The following is a 25,053-nucleotide window of genomic DNA, read 5'->3' as shown; positions in this document are numbered from 1 at the left end:
GCAAAGAGCAGTTGTTTCTCCCTAGAGGTGTTTCCTCCTGACCGCCTGCTTGCTCTCAGCCAAACCAGGGAGCAGTGCTCAGCTCTGGGGAAGCTTCTGGGGGCTGCCTTCACAGAGCAGCCAAGAAGTCAGGATCCCTTTGGGCTGATTTGAAAGCTCATGGAAAACTGTATCAATAGAACAGGACTGTAAATGACAGCCCAGCAAGCTGGACTTTGATTCTTGGGAGAAGTCTACAAGAAAGCGCGCATTCGAGAGATAGCCAGTGAGCATGAAGGAAGTAGCCAGCCCTTGGGATGCAAGACCACACCTGCCTGACTTCCTCCTCCACAGAGTCACAAAACCAGGAAGCAAAAGGATCGCCATAGAGAAGAGTAGAGCTTCTTATGGTGAAGATGGAGAGATGCAGACTAGATGGCAGGGGTACCGTGGGTATGGCAGGAGGTCTCCAGTGAAGTGCTCCAGGGATCTGTGCTTCGCCCTATGCTGTTCAATATGTGTCCCAATGACTCAGATAGAGGCCCAGAAAATTTGCTCCTCAAGTACTTCTCAGCTGAGAAGAAGCTAAGACCAGGTTTACTCAATACAACCTTCGGAGCTAGTATCATTTTAATATCCCCATTTTTCAGATGAAGAAACTGAGATTGACTTGTGAAGGACAGGGCAAGAAAAGACCACAAGTCTCCTATCTTTGCCCTCCAATACTCCTCCAACTGAAGAAGCCACCGTCCCTCTATTGGGAAAAGGGCAGGCAACATCCACTTCTTCTCACTTCCTCCTTCACCAAGTTTTGCCTAGTCAATGAATCAATCAGCAAACATGAGTGTACAAAGGAAAACATGAAACAGCCCCTGTATCTGGCCAGGAGAAAACGTGTCTATGTGACACCTGCACCACACACTCAAGGCAGGTCACCTTGGAACCCAAATCCCTCTGGATCAGCAAGGAAGGTGACATGGGAAGGGTATTCAAATTCAAAGGAGGAGGGGCACAGTTTCCAATTCTGACTCCTACACGTACAGCCTCAGTTTCCTTACCTGCACTCATAATGTTCAACATATTCATTCATTTAATTCAATACACTCATTATGCTCCTACTGTGTACCTGGCACTAGGCATATATATCCAGCCCTAATCTCTCCACCTCCAATCTCACATCTCTAACTGCCTCTTGGTTTTCTCAAACTGGATGTTCCATAGATGCCGTAAACTCAACATGCCCCAAATAGAACTCGTTATCCTTTCCCCACAAATCTTTGCTCCTTTTGAACTCTATAATGTGAGGACACAACCATCCTCCCAGTCTCTCAACTTAGGAGTGACCCCATCCTCTCTTCTCTCTCTCACCCCTCAACTCCAGGCCATTGCCAGTGCTTTAGATTTCACCTCTGCTGCAAATCTCCTCGACTTCCCACTTCAGCATCTCTTGTAGGTTTCACCGCCACCACATCTCTCCTCGATTTCACCTTCACATCTAATATCTCTCCTCGTATTCACCTCTGCAGCATCTCTTTAGATTTCCCACTGCAGTATCTCTCATCGATTTCAGCCCTACGGTATCTCTTTAGATTTCCCACTGCAGTATCTCTCATCGATTTCAGCCCTACGGTATCTCTTTAGATTTCCCACTGCAGTATCTCTCATCGATTTCAGCCCTACGGTATCTCTTTAGATTTCACCTCTGCAACATCTCTCACTGATTTCACCTATGAAGTATCTCTTTAGATTTCACCTCTGCAACATCTCTCACTGATTTCACCTATGAAGTATCTCTTTAGATTTCATCTCTGCAACATCTCTCACTGATTTCACCAATGGAGCATCTCTCCTTGATTTCACCATTGCAGTTATCTCTCATTGATTTCACCTATGAAGTATCTCTTTAGATTTCATCTCTGCAACATCTCTCACTGATTTCACCAATGGAGCATCTCTCCTTGATTTCACCATTGCAGTTATCTCTCATTGATTTCACTTCTGCAACATCTCTCATTGATTTCACTTCTTGTAACCCCTAAGAGTACACCCCCAACCTGGTTTGTGTGTATATACATCTGTACACATATTGTATATAATACACACATATGTACACACACATACAGAGGGAATTCTCCCTCCTCATCTCCACTTCTGTCTTCCCTCCTGTGAGAAACTGGTCTGACTTCATCTGATGCCAAAGCCGTCCCTGAGATTCTCTTCAGTCTGTCTACAACTTAATCATACTCCATTATTTGCATGCTCTCTTCCCCCCAGAAGGCTATGAGCTCCTTACAAGCAAAGACTTTCTTCCCCTCTTTTGTTATATCCTTCACACTCAGCACAGTGCCTCTCACACAGCAGGTGTTTAATAAGTGCTTGTGGTTGACCTGACTTGCTTGGGCCAAAGAATACTCTCTCTCTGGACAGAACTGCAAGGGTGAACAAATGCCAACAAGTCACCAAGCATCTCCAAAGCTCTTGCCATGTGTCAGGTGCTGATGGTGTCATTGATAACCCTCAAACACTAAAAAAGACCCCAGGAACAAAGAATGCGAACGCAGTTCCCCAAGACTTAGAACCAGAGAGTGGCAGCTCTGCACCAGTCCCCTGGGGACGTGCCTGCCTCCTGGGCAGCCAGCCAGGTTTCAAAGGCTGGTGAGTTCCATCTCCTGTTGCTTTTCCTCCTAATTCTGTCTTAGGTCAATCTCCACTCTTTGGGGAGACAGTGATCTCCTCTCAACTATAAAAACCCCTTAACCCCAACATATATCGTGGATCTCTCTTGTGGAGGCGCAAGATGGTGGCTGGAGGCCCTGGGCCTGGAGTTGGGAAGAGCAGGATTCCGCTCTAGCCTTGGACCCCTGCTGCCCATGTGATTCTGAGTAAGTCGCCCAGCCTCTGTTTTGCTGCTATGATCTCAACTATAAAATAGGATTAACAGCACCAACCTGCTGGGCTTGTGGAGAGGACTGAACCAGGTATGCACAAGGCACTTTGCACTGAGCCAGGCAGATTATAAGAGCTTACTAAATGCCCCTTTCTCTCCTCTGCTCCTCTCTCAAGGCTTCAAAATGTCACAAGACTGTGACACTGCCCCTGGGGGGGGGGAGGGAGGGGAGAGAAAGGGGGAGTGTCAAGAGGTTTGGGGACAATTTTCAGAACAAGGAATGCACATAGTTGAAAGCCCAGCTGGAGAAGGAAGTGGCTCCCCCTTCCCTCCCTCCGAGGACCAGCCCAGCCCAAGGACCTATCTCACCCTTCACAATAAATACCAATTCATAAGAGCCTTGTGACTGGGGCTGATGTCACTGGTGTGGGCAACAAGTCAGGAGGCCAGGAAGCAGGCTGGAGAGCTGGGTAACCACATGGGCTGGCCCACTGGGGACCCCTCGACACAAAAGCCCATGCAATTAACCCTCTCCCCACCAAAGCTGCAGGGAAAAGTGGAGCTCCAGAGAGACGGTGCTGCCCCCGCGGGACCCCAGAACGGGATCCAGCAGATGCCCTCAAGAGCCCCAGACTTCCAGAGTTCCTAGGCAGGAGTCACAAAATCCAGGAGGGCTTACACACTCACTGTGGCTCTCAGAAAGCAGCCCTGGAAACGCGTCCAGGGCAGCCGATTTCCCAGAGATGAGCACTCTGGTCCCGAGGAGCTCGCAGGCCCACATCTCCAGCACCGGTTCCCCGGGGAGCCTGACACATGATGGGAGGCACAGCATTGAATTTAAAAATGCAAACAGAGGGACGGCACACTGACCAGCAGATAGAAACTGCCTCTTTCCAAGGCAGGGAAAGGAAGGGAACGAGTACTCAGTAGGCACCTACTATGTGCCAGGTCCTATGCTAAGCACTTTTCACAAACATGATCTCATAGGATCCTCACACTACCCGGGGAGGGATAAGTTACTCCCATTTAACAGAAAGGGGTTAAACGGCTTGCCCAAAGCCGTGTCTTATTTGACCTCTGGTCTTCTTTACCTTCAGACCCTCTGAGACCCTGAGCTGCCTCTTCTCAGTCTCCATCCTCCTGACATCTCTGGACCCCCTGGCATTCCTGATCACCCTCTTCTGGATCCTCCCTGGGGTTTCAGGTTCTCGTCTGGATCATCACTCAGGTGGGAGCAGCCTCCAAGACTGCCCTGGGCTCTCTCAATCAAGCAAGCAAACACTAAGCACCTACTATGTGCCATACTCTCGGCCTTCTCCAAGCCTGCCACTTTCCTGGAGACATGAAGCTCCAGGTTTCCTCCCAGCTCTATCCAGGCATCCTGCAGCCTCCCTGGTACCCAAGGACCGCCTGTGCCTGATGCCATGCCAGAAAAAGAGCATCCAGACGGCATCCCACGAGGAGCTGAAAGTGCTCAGCAGGGAGCCATGGAGAGCACGATCCCGGGGCAGGGTGAGCTGGGGCAGGGCAAGCCGGGGGTGGAGTGAGCTAGGGGGGGTGGAAGGGTGGGGGGGCAGGTTGAACTGGGGGCAGCGTGTTCCTGCTGTTGTCTTCCTGTTTGTCCCCTGGCCCCTATTCCAGTCCTTCTACTGGCCTGAAACAGTCACAACGAGCATCCCTCCATCTTGGGGCAGCCCTTGGTTCCCAAAGGGTGAGGGGAAGCCCCAGGTCTACAGAGCAGGCTCTTGAGCAGGCAAGAGAAATATAACGAGGGGGCAGCGAGGTGGCACAGTGGGTAGAGCACCAGCCCCGAAGTAGGAGGACCTGAGTGCAAATCTGGCCTTAGACACTTCTGCAAGGCCCGCTGGTCTGAGGCCACATTTTCTACATGTCCTTTGAGGGAGGGGGGCCTGGGACGCCACCCCCCCTCCCCGCCCTCCTTTTGCCAAAGCTCCTGCTTCTGAGGGTGGCAGCCCCTGGTTATTAGGCACAGGCTGGGCAGCAGCCGGGATCATCCGCACTGCCCCTGCTTCTTGTGTCTGTGCCCCTGTGCGGTGGCTCAAACCGTCCTTATGGGGTCTCCAGTTCTGGGGGTCTCTGACAAAGCTTTTGGCCGTTACAGCTCAGCCCCATCTCCCCCGAGAACGCTGCGATGTGTTCATTTGTTCCATTTTGCGCAGTGTGGTTGGGGACTTCAGAAATGCATACATATGTCTAACGGGGGGGAGGGGGTAAGTATTTACACAGTGCCTACTGTGTGCTGAGCACTTGTTACAAGCATGACCTCGTCCAACGGGAGGCCAGTGCTGCTCCGGCGCCGTTCCACAGTTGAGCAGAGAGCCCAAATGTCCTTTACCGACATTACCGGGAAGGAGCGTGCCTGACTTTCTAGAGCAGGGGTGTCTGAGCCGCAGATGCTGCAGTGAGACAGTTCTGCTTATCAGGCGTGCGCTGGTTCCCAGAGCCTCTCGTCCCTCCGTCGTTTCTGGGTCCTGGCCATCTGCAGGAGGGCTAACCCAGGGAAGCTCGTGTAACGGCCCCTCACAGACTCCTGGACAGGGAGAGACCCAGTGGTCCTCTGGGGAGAACCAGTCAGTGCCAGAGGGAAGGACCTTCTGCCGGCCGCGAACCCTCTGGGAGTCTCTCCACACCTCCGGGCCTTAGTTTCCCCATCAGGAAAATGAGATTCTCTGGCTTCAGTAGCCTGGAAAGCACCTGCAGAACCTCGAGCCGAGGTCCTGAGAAGAGAACGTCCGCAGGAAAGCCCTCCTCTCCCTTCCAAGGATCCCCAAAGAGACACGTTGTTCCTGAAGAGGGAAGGGGGTGCCGGGAAGGGCCGCCTTGTGCCCGGCCGGTGCTGCTCCGACGTACCTCTAAGGAGATGACTGGGCGCCAAAGAGTGGCTGGTGGGGGAAACGCAAACGAAAAGCATGAGGTTCCAGCTCTCGGCCGCCATGTGCAGTCATGGCTCCCCCAGACCCCCGGGAAGAGGCCCAGGGTGCAGATGGCAGCCCTCGTCTTTATGACAGAGAAACTGAGGCAGCCCTGGGGGCCAGAAACCCAGCAGGGGCTGATGCTCAGGGAGCTGTCAGAGACACCACAGAGAGCTCCGACCCCCAGAGGCTGCCTGAAGGCGCCCACTCGTGTGGAGTGCGGGCATCTGGGACAAGGGCTTTCCTGCTTTTTAATGAGGGGTGGGGTGGAGGGGGAGAAGAACCAGCAATAAAGACCCTCCAAAAAGGAAAGAAACAGGAAAGGGCCATTTTTAACGTCTGTTCCCAGACAGGGGAAGGAAGCTGGCCAGCAGAGTTCGGAAAGTGTTCTGTGCTTTTTAAAGAGTGAGCTGTGTCCCAGGGAGGATTCTCCTCTTCTGCTCTGATGTACATGGAAACAGTCGCTCTCTCTCTCTTTTTAGTGCTCATTAAATTTAGAACAAAATACTTGTTTTAAGGGCACCAGGAAGAGAAGGCCAGGCCTGAGGAGGAAGCCTTGGTCCGGCAATCACTCCTCGGGGCGGGGAGTTCCCAGAGGTGTCTGCGGGCCACCCAGAGGGCACCAGGCCACATCAGGGTGACACCAGCACTTCCCTAAGACACGGCCCACAAATCGCAGTGACCCGGAGGGTGCCCCCATCTACGGGTCCGGCCTGGAGACAGGGAGCTGGCTCGGCCTTTCTGGAACCCGGTTGGTAATTATAAAGAGAGACACAAAGACATCTGGAGCCCGGGACCGAGCTTCCATGGCTGGGTGGGCAGCTAAGTGGCACGGAGTGCCCGGTCTGGAGTCAGGAAGATTCATCAGCCTGAGCTTAAATCCTGCCCCCCCCACACTCCCAAGTGTGTGATCCTGCCTCAGTTTCCTCATCTGCCAAATGAGCTGGAGAAGGAAGTGGCCCATCCAGTCACAGTCAGACCTGCCCGACAATTACCGAACGACGAGCGCACATCGAGTCCTTGGGGGCAGCGACTGTTCATTTCTGTGGGAATCCCCAAGCTCCTGAAGCTGCAGGCTTGGTGAGGAATATGGACTCAACACTCCAGAACTGGGCCCTGGGAGCCCCCTGCTCTCCCCCGACTCCTGGACACACAAGTGTCCCGGGTCTGGTCGGCCGTCCTCTCCAGACAGGCCGACCCTGGAGCCTCCGCATCCCAGCTCTCCCCAACCAGAAAGGGAATCACAGGGGAGAAAACAATGTCGTCAGGTACAGAGCTGGAGGGCGGCAGACGCGCCAGGACACTGCGCTCATTTTCCTGGGAGTCCCGGAAGTTCTGGGGGCGCCCTGAGATCTCTTGTCTGGTAACAGACTTCACAACGCCCCCAGAGACCTGGAGGGAAACCTGGGCTGGGAAATGCCCTCCCAGGAAAAGGCACCGGCCGATATCATAAAACGTGTCCTGCAGCCCAGGCACGCGCCAGGGGAAGACACGTTCCAACACTTTAAAGGCCTGACTTAACCCTTGTTTTCCGCTGCCCTCTCTATGCCCGCCTCTTGTGGGGGACACAACAGCCACGAGCCTTCGGGCTCCTCCACGGCCCCCACCAACCTCCAGTCCCCCGAGTCTGCGGCCCCATCGGGGGATCCCTGACAGACAGGGAAGAGGTTTGAAGAAGGGAGATGAGGAAGGAAATGACATCCAGGACCCCAGGAACCCGCCTCTGCTGAATGTCGGGACCTATTCTATGGGAGCCCCCCAGCTACTTGACACATAGAGCCCTTCATAAATGTATTTTCCTTTATGCTTGCTCACCCAAGGGTCTCCCAAAGCGCTGCTGGGGGGGCCGGCCACCTGGGCCTCTGCCAGCCCGCCGAACTGCAGAGACTCGCCTTGGGATGGCTGCCTCCCGCTGCCAGGTCCCCAGCCGGCAGCCCCCAGAGCCCAGCTCCCCAGGAAGGACATCGCCAGGCTACAGGAAGAAACAAATGGAGGAAACTCTTAGATGGGGACTTCCACAGCGGCGTCCATACACTGGTCCCCAAGTCTCAGCACAAGCAACAAGGTGGCAGACCGGGCACTTTCCCCAACCAGCAGCAGCCTTAAGCGCCCCAGAACAGAAAGGATGGCACCAGAGGGACTCGGGGAGAATGGAGCCCTGAGGCTCACTGAGCAGCCTCCTTTCTTCCAGCCCCAGCTCTCAGACCCTCCTTGGACCCAGACCCTGACCCTCCGACCTTTCATGAACCCTCCCCCCAAAATCGGTTCTCACTCCTCCTTTCCAGTGCTAGGAAGGGCTTGGCCCCGGACTGGGAAGTTTGCTCAGGCAGCCATGGCCCCTCCATTGGGGGCCACAGGCCTGGAGCCCCAGGGCTGCCAAACTCTGGACAGACCAAGTGGACAAGAAAACTGGGCAATAAAGGGCGGGAGAACACATCCCACGTGGCAGGTCGGAGGGGGCCCCACAGACCTAGGGAAAGAGCACAGCCTCCAAATGGGAGCAGCCACAGTCACTGAGGGCAGAAATCTGGGTCACTGAACCACAAATTGCCCAGCATGGGAAGAGGCTGAAGTGCCTTGAGACCCAGGCCCCAGGGAAACCACCATCAGCGGGGAGAATCACAAAGGCAGAGGGGACTCAGGACATCTTTGTAAAAGTCTGAAATGACCAAAGGTCTCAGGAAGAAGACAACTCGAAGACACTGAAAATAAAGCAACGGGTAAACACGAACCATGGAAGGACGCGGCGTTCAGATCCCATGAAACAAAGGAAAAGGTCCGGCGCGTAGTTGGGGGGGGGGGGGGGCACACACCGCAGAATGTATGGCCTGCGCAACAAACAATGGGCAAGACAGGAAACAAACCTGGTGGCGGCAAGTCCCCCCGGAGAAATGAAACGGAGCCAGAGGGATCAGGAATAAAACCCCGAAGTGAGAGACAATCTAGAAGAAAAGCAAATAAAACACCCCAAGAAGCAGAAGTCCAGAGGCCCAGAGTCCACCTATGGATGATGGAAGGCCCAGGAATCCAGAGGCCCAGAGTCCACCTATGGATCATGGAAGGCCCAGGAGTCCAGAGGCCTGGAGTCCACCTATGGATCATGGAAGGCCCAGGAGTCCAGAGGCCCGGAGTCCACCAATGGATCATGGAAAACCCAGGAGTCCAGAGGCCCAGATGTCCTGTGGATCATGGAAGACCCAGGAGTTCAGAGGCCCGGAGTCCACCTATGGATCATTGAAGGCCCAGGAGTCCAGAGGCCCGGAGTCCACCTGTGGATCATGGAAGACCCAGGAGTCCAGAGGCCCGGAGTCCACCTGTGGATCATGGAAGACCCAGGAGTCCAGAGGCCCAGAGTCCACCTGTGGATCATGGGCTCCCAGAAGAACAGGCCATGACAGAGAAGCTCAGTGCCACAATAAAGGAAAGGGCAGCATTTCTGAACACAGAAAAGCAAGTCCAATGGAAGGAATTCACCTCCGGCCGGAGACTCCCAGACTCTGAATGCTTCTTAAATTTCACAGGCCAGTTCAGAAACAAGTTGGGCAAGGGATCTGGAGAAAGCTCTTCAAGCACAAAGAAAAGGGCAGCTGACTATTGTATCTGGGCACACACACACTCACACACACTCACACACACACACCTCACCAAAAGAAGGAAGCCATGGAGGCAGCCCAGGGACCCCATCCTGCAACACTAAGCTTGGTCATATAAGACAAAAGGAACATCTTCATTAATAAGGAAGAGCTCAAAAAAAGCAGAACCAGTGAGACAGTTTGCTTCTAGAACCCTCAAACAAGAGAAATGTCAGAAGAATGAACCCAGAAGCTGGAACCAGGCAAGGGAGCCCGAAAGAGAGTTCTTCCTCAACTTATCCAAGGGAACCGGTGAAGACTGCGATCTGGGGGAGATAATAGCAAAGGGCTGGGGAGGGAGCAGCAGGCAATGCCCTTTGTCCAGGTGAAGCCTTCCTCCAGGGTTTCTTGATAGAAGCACATAGGAGAAGGGGAGGCTCATCTGGCCAATACCGGGGACCATAATTTACAACAGGTTTTAAATCAATCTAGGACCTCAATATCAACTAAACAAGAGACAGAGCAAGAGATGAAACATAATCCTGGGACCCAAAGGGAAGTGATCAAACAGGATTTGCATCAAATTTCTCTGATAAAGGGTTGGAATCCAACACACACAATAAATGAATGAATAAATTAATATGTATATGTATACATACATATGTGGATAAATACACATACACATTAATTTTATATATATGTGTGTATACACCCACACCCACACACACACACACACCCACACACACACACACAAGACTAAACTATTCCCCAACAGGTTAAGGAGTCAAAGAATATTAGCAAACACTATTCAAAAGAAAAACTGCCAAGAATTCACAACCACACAAATGCTCCAAGCCAATAAAAGATAACAATAAAAAGAGAAATGATTTCACAACAGCCCTTTTTACTTCACATCCTGCAACCTGGGAAAAGCGTCAAAAAATGGCCACAGTCTGTGCTGGAGGGGTATGGGAAGTTGGGCACACTGTGAGCCTTGATGGAGCTGTGAAATGGCACAAACGTTTTGGAAAGCAACTTGAAATTATGCAGATAATGTGACTAAAATGTCCATATCCTTTGAATCGGAGACTTGGACTTTTATGCAAGAAGAAAAGTCTTCACAGACTCCAAAATATTTACAGCAGCAATTTCTGTGAGAGCTAAGAATTGGAAATAAAGCCAATGGCCGTTGATTGGGGGAGAATGAAACATTTTGGGTGTGAAAGTATAATAGAATAGCCCTGCCCTGTGAGAAACGATGCTTGTGATGAAGAGAAGAGCCTAAAAAGACCTGTGTGAGCTGTCGCGGAGCCAAGAAAAACAACATACACAGTAACTACAACCATCAACAACCATACACCAAGATACTATAAGCAAATTAGGAGAAGGGATAGTCAAAGAACTAGAGAACATTATGAAATGCAAAAGAGATAATTTTGACTACATTTAATTTAAAAGGTTTTGTACAAACAAAATCAATGCATCCAAGATTAGAAGAGAAGCTGAAAGGTAGGAAACAATTTTTATAGCCAACGTTTTGATGGCCTTATTTCTAAAATGTAGAGAACTGATTCAAATTTATATGAGTAGAAGTCATTCCCCAACTGATAAATGGTCAAAGGAGAAAAAACAGACAATTCTCGGACAAAGACATTAAAGCCAATTCTAGTTTTTTGAAAAAATGTTCTAAATCACTCTTGATTAAAGAAATGCAAATTAAGACAACTCTGAGGTACCACCTCACATCTCTCAGATTGGCCAAAGTAAAGGAAAAGGTAATAGTAAATATTAGCAAAGAGGGAAACTGGGACACTAATGTGTGGCTGGTGGAGTTGTAATATCTTCCAACCATTCTGGAGAACAATTTGAAACTCTGCCCGAAGGGCCATAAAACTGTGCATCCTCTTTGATCCAGCAGTGCCTCTACTGGGCTTGTATCCCAAAGATATTTTAAAAGAGGGAAAAGGACCGACATGTGCAAAAATTATTCTAGTGGCAAGGAATTGGAAAATGATAGTCCTGGGGGAATGACTGAGTAAGTTATGGGAAATGAATGTTGTGGAATATTATTATTCTATAAGAAATGACTGGCAGGATGATTTCAGAGACACCTAGAGAGACTTACATGAACTGATGCTGAGTGAAATGAGCAGAACCAGAATACTGTGTGCAGTATCAGCAAGATTATGTGATGCTCAAATGTGATGGACTTGATTCTTTTCAGCAACAAGGTGATCCAAGGTCATTCCAATAGACTTGGGATGGAAAAAGCCATCCATAGCCAAAGAGAGAACTATGGAGACTGAAGCACATCAAAGCATAATTTGTCACCTTTTTATTCGTTTTGTTTGTTTGTTTGTTTTCTTTCTCAGGATTCTTTCCCTTTTGATCTGATTTTTCTTGCACAACATGACAAATATGGAAATGTTTAAAAGAAATGCACATCTTGGAGCTCTATCAGAGGGGAGAGGCGAGGTGAGGGAGGAGAAAAGTCTTGGAACAAAAAGTCTTACAAAAATGAAGGTGGAAAACCGTATTTACATGTATTTGGAAAAATAAAATACTACTGAATAGGAAAAAATAAAACAAACACACACCAAAAAACCCAAAGCCAATGTGACAAAAGTATGGGGATAGAACAGGTCACTGAGGAAGAGCAACGAGAGGTCGGCCCCAGTAGGGGCCCAAGAGGCTGACTTGTGTCCCGGGTTCTGGAGCCTTCTCAATGTAATTATTGGCCATGCTGATTTTTCTCCCTCTCTAAAAAGTACAGTTTGTCATGGGAATGGCTCTCTGAGAGGGAGAGGCGGGTAACCATGATGGTATAAGAAACAGACTAAAAACTTACTTTTAAAAATTAACACAAGCCACAGCTCAGCATCCCGATGAACATCACATCGGTACATATGAGCCACATCTCAGCGCTTAGCAGGGGTCCCTCACAGCCGGCTGAAACCCAAAGCCGCTTCCCGCTACAAAAAGGCTCCGGCCCGACCCGGCAACCTCGGAGCTCTTTGCTCCACAAGGAATGAGTGTTTGCAAAGGGCTCCCGCTTCTCCCACGGCCCATGAAGCTCCTGCTGGTCCCAGGAGCCCGACAGAGTTCGTGCTGGCCACTGGAAGCCCAGCTGAGCCGCTGGAAAAACAAGCCAACAAACAGGAAAAGGAGGCAGCGTGGTCCGGGCCGGGCGGGCCCCCTGAGCACAGAGGACATGGCCAGCTCCCAAGGGCCCCGAGCAGCGCCCCCAAAACACTGGATGCTTGCACTCTGGCCTCAGTTGCAAAGAAGCAGCCAGGGAGCCTGACCCCCCATCCCTTTCACCTTGCTTGGCCCCAAAGGAGAGCCGACCCGATTACATGAAAGGGCCCGACTGGGGGCGGGGGACGCTAGGATCTCCCCTTGCTGCTGAGCCTGGCTGGCTTCCCCTGGACCTCGGTCAAAAGAGACCATTGGGCCAAACAGTCTCGGGCTCCAGCCGGCTCAGGCCCTGGGTCTGTGAGTGTCCCTGAGGCTCAGTGCCCCGGACCTCCACAAGCCTGTGGGCACAGGGAGGGGCCCATGGAGAAGCTCCTGGCTGACATCGGGCTCCCGAGGACTGAGGTGAGAGCTGCCTTGGTCCTTCCCCAGGCCCGGCCGTGCCCCCACACTGCGGGGCATTTGAGCCCCTGGGACAAAAGGCGGCTTTCCCACTGGGCACGGGGGTGCCCGCTCATACACTGACCCTACCTCTGCTGCTGCACCCATCACCTCAGGCCAGGAACAAGGACCTCACAGCTGGTCTCTGGGCCGGGCTAACCGGTGCCTCCCGGACGCCCCATGCTCTCCGCCTGGAAAGTTAAAGGCACTTCGGAAGCTCCTACTGTGTGCAGGCACGTGAGCTGCGTGGGGCGGAGCCTCACTCCCAAGAACTCCAGCTCTGGGGGAGGGGCGATCCCCGAAGATGGGGGGCAGGGGAAGGTCTCAGCCAAGGGCGCGTCTGCGCCATCCACACACAAGCACTGGAAACAAGGTCTGTCCCACTCGCAAGGCCCCTAGCTTGTCCAGCCCTGGACAGACCCGGGCGCCCCAGAATCATCACTTGTTCACTAACGCCTCCGCGATTTCCCCACTGAGATGTTGCGTCCCCCGGCCCCCCACTGCCCCAAATCCACGGGGACTTCCCAGCCGTGGGCAGCACTTCCAGCTGCTGGGGGACTGCGGCCTCCACGATCCTGAGGGCCGAGAGCCGGCCACGGTGAGCCCCTGACTCAGCCCCTTCCCTCCCCTGGGCTGCTCCCCGCCCGCTGGGCGCCCTCTCTCAAGTAACCTGCGGGCAGGCTCCAGGCCCTCGGGCGGGAAGGTCCCAGCGCTCTGTCTACCACCCAGAGCAGCGTGGGGGTCAGCGCCAGGCCTCTCTGGAGCACCAGCTGGGGTCCCAGCCAAGCTATGACAGTGGCCTGAGCCGTAGCTGGCTCCCAGCCCTCCCCTCCTCTGAAGCCACCCTGGAGGAAGGGTGGGGAGGAGGGAGGAGGAAAGGGGAATGAGGAGGGAGGACAGAGAGGGAAGAGGGAGGGAGGAGGGAGAGGGAAGAGGAAAGGAGGAGAGAGGGATGAGGGGGAGGGAAGGAGAGGGAGGAAGGAGAGGGAAGGGGGAGGGAGAGAGAAGGAGGAGAAAGAGAGAGGGAAGAGGGAAGGAGAAGGGAAGAGGAAAGGGGAATAAGGAGGAGGAGGGAAGGGGGAGGGGAGAGGGAAGAAGGAGAAAGAGAGGGAAGAGGGAGGGAGCCTCAGAGCAGGCTATCACCATGATAGCCTCAGACCTTACATAACATCAGAATTAACTCAATCTTCTTTTTAATTTGACCCAAACCACAGGGAACAAGAGCATGAAAACAGCAGCCGGCCAAGTCCACTGGAACAATCCCCCTGGTGGAGGGGGAGAAAAAGGGGGAGCAGCCACTGCCATCAGGGGCCCAGGGATGGAGAGAGGCAGCAGGAGGGAGCCAGAGTCCCGGCTTTCCTGAGGGGAATGTAGCCCCTCAGCGGGTCGGAGGGCTTCCTGAACTCCCTGTCTCGGAGCTGGCGCCCTCAGGCTGGGACACAAGGCAGAGCGAGCTCTCCTGCCAGGAAGAACATCCAGGACAAGGGTGGGGCAGAGATGGGTGTGAAGGGAGGGCTCCCCACCGGTCGGGGCACCCCCACAGGAGCCTCCCAAGACCCTGCCGCCCAGCAGGAGGAGAGCAGCCCCACAGAGATGCTGGGCCTGACTTCATGATGGGGAGGGGGCGGCCCCAGTGCCCAGCTAGTCAGGGACAGCCATTCCGGGCACTTCCACCCACAGGAGGCGGCCAGAGCCCAGGATCGGCAGGCCAGGAGGGAGGCTCGGTCTGAAGGGGTCCCTGGGGAGCAGCAAGGGCCAGGGCCAGGAGGCCGCCTGCGAGGAGATGGGAGGGCGCTGCCCCCATTTTACAGGCGAGGTAACTGAGACAGACAAGTGAAGGCCCCAAGGGCAGCAACACTCAGCAGGAAGACCAGAAAGTTCAGTTCCCAAAGCAGGAGAGCGCCAAGGCCAGAAACGCTGCCACAGGACAGGCCACCTAACAACTCCATGGAGTACGCAGAGGGCCTGATGACTCCTAACCCAGTTCCAGAGGAGGAGGCCCCCATCACCAAGAGCCTGGGGCCTGTGGCATTGGAAAACTGCTTAAAGCAGAGAAGGGGGTGCAGGAGGCTGTCTGGGGGAGGGGCAATGAAGCCTCCGGCCAAAAAGTTTATTTTCAACTAACTACTCTGGTCCTGGGGAGGAATGGATTCCAGGGCCTTGGAGCAGGAAGCTCACAAGATGCAAAGGCTGCTCAGCCCTCAGGTAGTTTCCCATTCTCCCCCCCCCCCCCCCCCAGTGCCCTCAGATCTCCGGGCTCTCTGCTTGTTCCCACCAATACCTCCAGGGCCCCCAAAGGTGAAGCCCCCTGGCCGATGGAGCTCCAGCGCTCCCGTTGCCACTGCCAGCCCTTCAGAACCGCTCAGCCGCAGGGTTGGCCAAGACCGAACCTCACAAGCCAAGGCGGCATCTGTGTCTGCAGAAACTCCCTCCTGGCCGCCCCATCCTGAGTGGCCGCTGCTGGGACTCAGGAGGGACACCCGGCGCCTCTGGCCGGAGCCAGTTCCTGGGCACCCAGGCGGGGGGGAAGCTTCCCTGCAGCCACCTCAGGCCCGGCCCCCTGGAGCACAGACCCTTCCCCCCTCCCGCTAAGCTCTCTGAGGCGAGGCAAGCCGAGCAGGGAGAAGGGGGGAGGAGTGGGTTGTGAACTCAGGAGGTGGTGAGGAAGGCTCAGAGAGGCCTCGGGGCTCCCCCACTGTTAGTGTCGGGGCTCGGGAGGCAGCCAACGACCGGGGTGGGAAGCCTCTCCTAAGCGACTCCATTTAGCTCTTACTTGAAAGCCCCCGACCCTCCCTCCCCAGCTCTATGAGGGGATTAAGGGTGAACTGAGGGTCAGAAAGATTAAGCGGCACTCAGAAATGGGGCAGGATGGGGTAGAGGCAGGGGGGAAACAACCGTAACCACTGACACTGATGTTATGCTGACCCTATGCACTGACTGGCGCACTGACTGTCACATTGATACTATTGCACTGACATTGTCGCACTTACTGTCACACTGACACTGTACTGATGTCACACTGACACTTGCACTGATGCTGTCACATTGACACTGTTGCACTGACTGTCACACTGACACTGTACTGATGTCGCACTGATGCTGTCACACAACACTCGCACTGACGCTGTTGCACTGTCCACTGACACTTGCACTAATGCTGTCACATTGACACTATTGCACTGACACTGTTGCACTGACTGTCACACTGACACTCGCACTGACGCTGTTGTACTGTCACACTGATACTTGCATTGACACTGTCCCACTGACACTTGCACTGATGCTGTCCCACTGACACTGTTGCACTGTCACACTGACACTTGCACTGACGCTGTTGCACTGTCACTGACACTGTCATACTGATCCTTGCACTGAAGCTCTTGCATTGACTGTCACACTGACACTTGCACTGATGCTGTCCCACTGACACTGTTGCACTGTCACACTGACACTTGCACTGATGCTGTTGCACTGTCACATTGACACTGTTGCACTGTCCCACTGACACTTGCACTGATGCTGTCCCACTGACACTGTTGCACTGTCCCACTGACACTTGCACTAATGCTGTCACATTGACACTATTGCACTGACACTGTTGCACTGACTGTCACACTGACACTCGCACTGACGCTGTTGTACTGTCACACTGATACTTGCATTGACACTGTCCCACTGACACTTGCACTGATGCTGTCCCACTGACACTGTTGCACTCACACTGACACTTGCACTGATGCTGTCCCACTGACACTGTTGCACTCACACTGACACTTACACTGATGCTGTCCCACTGACACTTGCACTGACGCTGTTGCACTGTCACACTGACACTTGCACTGATGCTGTCACATTGACACTGTTGCACTGTCACACTGACACTTGCACTGATGCTGTCCCACTGACACTTGCACTGACGCTGTTGCACTGTCATACTGACACTTGCACTGATGCTGTCACATTGACACTGTTGCACTGTCACACTGACACTTGCACTGATGCTGTCCCACTGACACTTGCACTAAAGCTGTTGCATTGACTGTCACACTGACACTTGCACTGATGCTGTCCCACTGACACTGTTGCACTGTCACACTGACACTTGCACTGACGCTGTTGCACTGTCACTGACACTGTCATACTGACCCTTGCATTGAAGCTCTTGCATTGACTGTCACACTGACACTTGCACTGACGCTGTTGCACTGTCACACCGACACTATTGCACTGTCACTGGAAGAAGTGGAAGCCTGCTGAAAGACACTGGAACCAAATCAGAGCAGAAGTGGGTGAGAGGTAGAAATGGCAGTGGAGGGATCTTAAGGCACTGAGGCTGGCCACCCCACCCTGGGGCCTCCCCTTCAGTGTGAAGCAATCTCAGCATTGCCCCGCCCCCCCAGCTCCAAGCACAGTGAGAAGCCCAGCAAACACCCAAAAGGCCCCCTCAGCAATGGGGACTGCGCCCTCAGAGACAAAAGCTGGACGAGCTCTCTTTCTTAGGCTCACCGCACACCCTGCCCGTCCAGGTTCAAAAGAAGCTGCAAAAAAGAACAAGCTGAGCGGTTCCAGACCCGTCGGGGAACATCTCTCATCATTCTTTGAGCCAGGCCCTGCCTGCAGGACATCGGGTCCACAGGCAGAAGAAAGTGACAAGGACAAGAGACAGAGAGAAGCCTGCCCCACTCCAAGGAGGGGCCTGCTCAGGAGCTCTGCCCTCTTCCCTGACGTGGCTCAACCTCCCCAAGCTTCTCAATGTGATTGCCCTAGCTTGGGGATTCCCCCAGGCACAAGTGGAAAGCTCTGCGGGAGGTTCCCAAGCCCCTGGCCGGGAAGGGAATCTGTCCCCGCTGGAGAACAAGGCACAGACGCGTCTGAAAGGGCAGCTGACTTCTGGGGTGCGGAGGCGCGAGGGGCCCCAGAACCGAGAAAGGGGCCCTGGGAGGGGATTTGGGCTGTCTGACTCAGCCAGAGTATTCTCACCTGGAGGGGAAGAAGAGGGAGACAACCAAGTGTGAATTAGTATGTGTATAAGTGTGTGTGTGAGTCTGTGTGAGTGTGTGTATGTGTCTGTGTGAGTGTGTGTCTGTGTGTGTATGTGTCTGTGTGAGTTGTCTCTGTGTGAGTATGTGTGTGTCTGTGTGTGTGTCTGTGTGAGTGTGAGTATGTGTGTGTGTGTCTCTGTGTGAGTGTGTGTGTGTGTCTGTGTGTGAGTGTGTGTGTGTGTGTGTGTGTATGTGTGTGTGTGTGTGTGTGTGTATGTGTCTGTGTGAGTGTGTCTGTGTGTGTATGTGTCTGTGTGAGTTGTCTCTGTGTGAGTATGTGTGTGTCTGTGTGTGTGTCTGTGTGAGTGTGAGTATGTGTGTGTGTGTGTGTCTGTGTGTGTGTGTATGTGTCTGTGTGAGTGTGTGTCTGTGTGTGAGTATGTGTCTGTGTGTGTGTGTATGTGTCTGTGTGAGTGTGAGTATGTGTGTGTGTGTCTCTGTGTGAGTATGTGTGTGTCTGTGTGTGTGTGTCTGTGTGTGTCTGTGTGTGTGTGTCTCTGTGTGTGTGTGTATGTGTCTGTGTGAGTGTGTCTGTGTGTGTGTGTATGTGTCTGTGTGAGTTGTCTCTGTGTGAGTATGTGTGTGTCTGTGTGTGTGTCTGTGTGAGTGTGAGTATGTGTGTGTGTGAGTGTCTCTGTGTGTGTGTGTATGTGTCTGTGTGTGTGTCTGTGTGTGTCTGTGTGTATGTGTCTGTGTGTGTCTGTGTGTGTGTATGTGTCTGTGTGTGTGTGTATGTGTCTGTGTGAGTGTGTGTCTGTGTGTGTGAGTATGTCTGTGTGAGTGTGTGTCTGTGTGTGTGTGTGTGTGTGTGTGTGTGTGCAGATGGTGTGACTGCGGATGGCTGTGAGAACAAACAGGACCCCTGACCAACCCTGGAAGGAGCCGGCTGGCCAGACCAGCCTGGGGCCCCAGGCACAGATGCAGGAGCCAGGGAAGCCCACTGGACTGTGGAAGGGAAGGAGACTGCAGGGAGCTCCTTCCGGGCTGTCTGGGTAACACTGTAACCATGCAGAGAAACATTGTTGCAAGGGTGGGGGGAGGGGCACAGCAGATTGAGGCAGGAAGTCCTCCCTGAGTTCAAATCCCGCCTCATGACACTTCCTGGCTGTGTGATCCTTCCCAAGTCCCTTTGCCCTGTCTGCCTCAGTTTCCTCATCTGCCAAGGGCAGGAGATGGCAGACCCTGCAGTTTCCCTACAGGAAGACCAGGGGAGTCAGCAGCACAACAGGGTGCAGGGACCCCCAGGCCAGGCTGCTTGAGGCAGTGCCGGGAGCCCTCCTGAAAGGGAGGTTCTGGGAGGAGCCTCCGAGAGAGGCCTGCATTCCAGGGCCAGGCGAGGCTGCCCCCGCCCAGTCCCTCTCGGAGGATCTGTTTGCCTCTGAGACCTCCGGGAGGGCCAGTGCCAGACTCCTGGGAGGCACCTTGCTTGCTTCCCTTGGAAGGAAAGCCCCCGGGGCGGGCCCACCTCTGAGAACCGCTTCCCAGGGACAGCTGGGGCCGGGCTGGGTGTTTTACTCCGGCCGCCCCGTCCCCACGGTGCCCCCACCGGCTTTTTCCCGAGAGATTTCTGCTTGTGTTTCCCCTCTGAGGCTGAGCTGAGTCACCAATACAAATGGCTCTCGGGGGTCCTGGGCCCCGAATCAGCACGACCTCAAGCTCAGCAGCAGGGACCAGGGCGGCACGGCCCGGGGACCCCCGGAGTCACATGCCTGCCCTGCCCTGCCTGCGCAGCGATCTCCCGGGCCCGCTGGGCTGGAGCGGCCTCGGCCGGCCAGCTTGTCACCAGACCGCGGGGCCCAGAGCACTCTGGGGAGGAGCCGGGCCCGGGCCTGGGGCGCCCGGGAGGGCATTGCGGAGAAGAGGGCGTGCCGAAGGGGACAGGCAGCAGCCGCGGCCTCCCCGGGGATCCCTGGCGGCAAGAATCCTCATTCCCGGGGGGGAAAGGGGCGCACCAAACCCCACTGGCTTCCAGGTCATCCCCTGCCCAGGGCACTCCGCCCTCTCAGTTACGCTGAAGATCAGATCGGCTCCTCTGGGTGTGGAGGGCGTGTCCAGAGAGTCCCAGGAACGTCCAGCCAGAGGCCCCTGGGCAGGGTCCTTCTGCCCACCCTGGGCATGGAGCTGGGCACAAGCTGGGCCCGAAGAGCTAAATTCAAATCCAGATTCAGACTAGCCATGTGACTCAGAGCAAGCTGCTGCGCCTGCCTGCCTCAGTTTCCTCCCCTGTGAAATGAACTGCGGAAGGCAATGGTGAGCCACGCCAGCCCGTCCACTGAGAAGACTCCAAACGGGCTCACAAAGAGCGGCCCCTTCTGAGGGCTGACCCTCCTGCATGGAGGAGCCTGCACGCCCTCCTCATTTACTCAGGAACTCCTGGCAGCTCTCCCCAGCCGGAGGGCCGCGGGCAGGTCCCCCACCCGGCCTCTCCTGGAAACCCTCCCCACAAAAGGGGTCCACAGCACCGAGGCAGCTGGGGGCCCCGGCTTCCAAACTGACACATCAGGGAGCACAGCGCTGGCCGACGCACCAGTCGGGGGGAGCCGGGCGGCAGCTCCCATGGCGTGTCTCTGGGGAAACCGGCACCGGAAGCTGAGAGAAGCCGGCTAATGGTGGGCCCGGGGTCAATTGTGGCCAGGCCCCTCCCCCCATCACCATCATCGAGCTGGGGCCTCCTGCACAGGAATTCCACCCACGGGTTGTTCCAGGAGGAATAAAAAAATACAGTGCTCCTGCGTTCCAGGTTCCTTCAGAACCTCCTTCCTCCCTTCCTTCTTTCCTTCCTTCCTTTCTGAGAGCCAGGAAAAGGTGAGAGGAGGCAGGGAAAAGCCAAATTCAAAACTTCGAATGGTTCACAAAAACCTTTAGGCTCAAAGAAAGGGGCTCCAGGACCATCCACCTCAAAGCAACCGAGCCCCAGAAACTTCTAAAAGCAAACACGAGGTCTGACCCCATCCATCCTGGCTGCATTAATGGGGACCTAGGTGAAGGGGAGCCCCAGGTGTGGAGGGGCCCCCTGGTGGGATGGAAGCAGGGTGTGAAGGAGGCCCTGGTGTGAAGGGGGCCCCTGGGGTGAAGGAGGCCCTGGTGTGAAGGGGGCCCCTGGGGTGAAGGAGAGCTCTGGTGTGAAGGGGGCCCCTGGTGTGAAGGGGACCCCTGGTGTGAAGGGGAGCCCTGGGGTGAAGGGGGCCCTGGTATGAAGGAGGGCCCTGGTGTGAAGGAGAGCCCTGGTGTGAAGGGGGGCCCTAGTGTGAAGGGGGGCCCTGGTGTGAAGGGGGCCCCTGGTGTGAAGGGGACCCCTGGTGTGAAGGGGGCCCTGGTATGAAGGAGAGCTCTGGTGTGAAGGAGAGCCCTGGCATGAAGGGGGCCCTGGTGGTGTGAAGGGCCCCAGATGTGGAGGCCTTGGTGTGAAAGGAGCCCTGGGGTGAAGGAGAGCCCTGGTGTGAAGGGGGCCCTGGTGTGAAGGGGGCCCTAGTAGTGTGAAGGGCCCCAGATGTGAAGGAGGCTCACCTTGCTCTCTTGGCCCCTCATGCCCCTGGAACTGTCCTGTTCCCTGTTCTGGGATTTCTCACCCATCTCTAGGTCCTCCACTGGAGAACTTTCCTTTTGGAAGCCGCCTTCCCCATAGGAAATTTCCTGAGGGAGGGGACCCCACACCCAGTTTCCAGACCTTCCAGGGAAGGCTGGGAGCTTTCTCCCTGAGGACTTGTCCTATCGTCTGTAGCTGAAAACTGAACAGCCTCAGCTTTAGGGCTCCAGATCACACCTCCAAGAGATTTCCAAGAGCCCTTTGTCCCCCCAAGCCCCAGGCCTTCAGCAGGACCACAGGAAGGCAGAGGAGACTGAGACCGCTCCAGGAGAGAAGGCCCAACCAAATTGAGAAATCTTCCAGCAGGCCACCAAGGTCACTGACACTATCAGGAGACTTAAGGTCCCCAGGCCAGGTCCCGGGAGCCGCCACCAGCCCCGGGAGCCGCCCATCAGCTATCAGCCCCTGCCCCCAGGCCCGGACAGCCACTCACCTTGATGGGTGCCCGGCTGAACTGGATCTTGCGGTTGGCCGGGACGTCGTCCTCCTCGGGCAGGCCGCTGATCTCCAGGTAGTCCCTGCTGGGCTGATAGTCCAGGTTCTCGTCGCTGTCCTCCTGGTCCTCGGGCTCTGTGCCCGCCTCCCCCCAGTCCGAGTTATACCTGGAGCGCACCCGGTAAACGCTGTAGTCCGTGTGCATGTAGACGTGGGAGCTCTGGGCCGCATTCCCTTCTTCAGGGACCCCCTCTTTGCCAGGGGCGTCCCCTGCCAGGCGGTCCCCGGGGGCTTTCGGGGCCTCGGGCTCAGCAGAGGGGGGCTGGAGAGCAGGCAGCTCCTCGGATGCCGCTTTGGCCACATCCTCGGGTCCGGCTGGTTTCCCGGGGCCCCTCCCTTGGTGGGGAGCAGCCGATTCCTCGGCCTCCGAGGGCCAGGCAGCCGTTTCCTGGGCTCCCCGGCCGGGGCCATCCGGTGCCGCGCCTGCGGCCTCGGGCCCCCGGGGGTCCGGAGGACCCCAAGAGTCGGGTTCCTTGAGGGGGCTGGGCGCTTCGGCGCCCGGCCCAGAGTCCTCTTCGTGGTTCTCGCTGAGCGTGTCCGAGTTCTCAAACACGGCGCTGAGCTGGCTGACAGTGGGGGAGACGGCCTCGGGCCGGGAGCTGAGGCTGTCCAGGGAGTCCGTGCTGCCCCGGTTGGACTTGGCGGCGGGCCAGTCGTCGGGCCCCTCAGCCCCGGGCCGCTCGGACTGCGGGGAGCGCCGGCTGTTCCTCTCGAACATGCGCCGGGTCTCCGAGAACTTGGAATAGGACGGGCCATCGTGCAGGGTGTCGAACCTGCTGATGCGCTCCGACACGGAAGACTCCAGCTTCAGCACGCAGCCGTCCGCCTTCTCCAGCAGCCGGGGCGGGGAGGGGGGCCCCCCTTTGGGCCGGGCTTTGGGGGGGGCGGCCCCACTCTCGCTGGGCTCCATGCCCATCTGCATGAAGAGGTTCTTGATCCTGTTGACGTTGGAGCCATATTTGCGGCCCCTGCTCTGCTGGGAGCCCTCGCCCTCTTTGGCCTTGGGGTCCCCCTCGGCCTTGGGCTTGTCAAAGGCGCTCTTGAGAGCCTGGAATTCCGTGCGGTAGGCATTCCGGTGTGGGGAGGCGCTCCGCAGGGTGCTCCGCTCCCCCGAGGGCTCCGTTTTCATCATGTTGACATGAGGGCTGCAGAGCCCACGGGCATGGCCCGGCACGGGGGGGCTGGAGTCCGGGCCCCCGCGCTCAGGGGCCCACGAGCGTCAGGAGGCGGCTGGGCAAAGGCACAGAGGCGGCCGAGGAGGCTGCGGCGGCTGCGGTGCTGGCGGAGCCGCCCACGAGGCTCATCTGCAACAGACAAATGGGGGCTGGAGTCAAGTCCCGGCGAGGGGGCGCGGGGCCCGCCGCCCCCACAAAGAGAGCCCCCGCGCCCCCCCACGCGCGCGTGCACACACACAAACACACATGCACACACGCACACATGGGGGGGAGGCGCAACCCTCCCCGCGCAGCAGACACCCCGACAAGGGACCGGGACGGGGAAGGAGCCTGGGGGGGCCGAACCCCGAGCGGCCCCTTCCCCGCGGATGGGTCCGAGCCCTCTCCCGTGCCCCCGCACGCGAGCACGCGCCCACGCACGCGCTCACCCACCTGCGCTCGCGCCCCGCGGCCTCACAGGACCCGAGTCTTCTCTGTGTCCTCCCAGTCCTCTCTCAGGTCCGAGGGTTAGCGGCCTTCCTCCCCCCTCCTCCTCCTCCTCCCTCTTCTTCTCCTCCTCCTCAGCCGCGGCCTCCGCCCCCCGTGCGCGCACACAGAGACGCCGCGCGTGACCCCGGCCCGCACCCGCGCGCGCACGCGCGGCGCCTTTCGACGTGGGGGAGAGGCGCGGGTTGAGGGGGTGGGTCCTGGGCGGGGCCACGCTTCAGGAGGCGGGGCCATCCCGAGCGGGCGGGCCGTGGGCTGTGGGGGCCTTCCGTCCACGAGAAGGCCCGGGCCTGGGACCCAAGGGCCTGAGGAGAGTCTTCCGTCTCCATCCCGGCCCCCCAGGGTGCGCCCCGCCAGGAGAGGCCCCCGGGGCCAGGATGGGAAACTGAGGACGCGCGGAGCCAGGGCGGGGAGGGGCGGGGCGCCGACTTCGGGACGGACTCCCCTCATTGTCCCTCCCCCAGGGGCGGGGATCCCGCTGGGCTGGAGCGGGCCCCGCCTCCTGGCCGGGAACCGGGCGCCCCGGAGACAGAACTGGGCGTCCGCGGGGCCGGGCCGGGAGCTGTCTCCCCGCTTCTCTTCGTGGCGGGGAAGGAGACAAAGGCAAATCTTTCTCATTGAAAAAAATGCTGAAACCCAGTCTGTTTGGCGCGACTTCACGTGCCCCGGGGGGAGGGGGGGGCTTCTCGCCTTGGGGGGGGGGGTGGAATTGGAAGGAAACATTTTAACGTTAAAAAGTTCAGCTCAGGCGCCACTTCCAGGAGGGCTTCCCGGGTTTCCTCCTACCCCTGCCCCGCTGCTGCTTCCCGTTCGTTCTGGATCTCGCCGGCTTGCACTCCGCACCCGAAGTGCAGGGACCCCCTCGCTTTTGTGCCCCAGGGCGTTATCTCCGGGGGGGAGCGGCAAACCCTAGCCTGCCCCAGTCTCCCGCCCCTCTTGTTTCCGAGTCCAGCCCCTTCTCCTAGTCTCTTAAGCGCGCTTGTCCCCTCCACCCTCTCCCTCCCTCCCTCTTCTCTCCTGTTTCTCTCGCTGCCCTTTCTCTCTGTCTCTCCCTCCCCTTCTCTCCTCTCTGTCTCTCCCCCTCCCTCCCTGCCCTTCTTTCTCCCTTTCTATTTCTTTGTCTCTCCCCCCTTCTCTCTGTTTTTTCTGTCTCTCCCCCCCATCCACCTCCTTCCCCTAGTCCAGTCCTGAGCCCCAGTCCTGAATTACCAGCTGTCTGCTAGACAGTCACCTGGACGTCCCATAGGCCCAACTTGCCTCAC

General features: G+C 56.4%; 1 protein-coding gene across 8 annotated transcripts in view; it reads right to left on the bottom strand.

Annotated features, from left to right (window-relative positions):
• PPP1R9A (protein phosphatase 1 regulatory subunit 9A) overlaps window positions 1-23,849 on the bottom strand; it is a 64,144-nt gene extending 40,295 nt beyond the window's left edge. For 4 of the 8 annotated variants that reach the window (XM_052000362.1, XM_052000366.1, XM_052000367.1 and 1 more), the window contains exons 1-2: window positions 23,738-23,848; window positions 22,069-23,434 (exon numbers count right to left, since the gene is read on the bottom strand). In XM_052000362.1, coding sequence (XP_051856322.1) covers window positions 22,069-23,262 — 1,194 coding nt within the window. In that variant the 5' untranslated portion in view covers window positions 23,263-23,434; window positions 23,738-23,848. Of the gene's footprint in view, window positions 1-22,068; window positions 23,662-23,737 lie in introns of those variants that run through there. The other 4 variants (XM_052000365.1, XM_052000364.1, XM_052000368.1 and 1 more) reach the window with 2 other exon arrangements.
• Between the last annotated feature and the right edge of the window lie 1,204 nt (window positions 23,850-25,053).

The sequence above is a fragment of the Antechinus flavipes genome, chromosome 5, assembly GCF_016432865.1.
Source record: "Antechinus flavipes isolate AdamAnt ecotype Samford, QLD, Australia chromosome 5, AdamAnt_v2, whole genome shotgun sequence".
In the NCBI taxonomy this organism is placed as follows: domain Eukaryota; kingdom Metazoa; phylum Chordata; class Mammalia; order Dasyuromorphia; family Dasyuridae; genus Antechinus; species Antechinus flavipes.
This window is presented reverse-complemented; position numbering and strand designations above follow the sequence as displayed.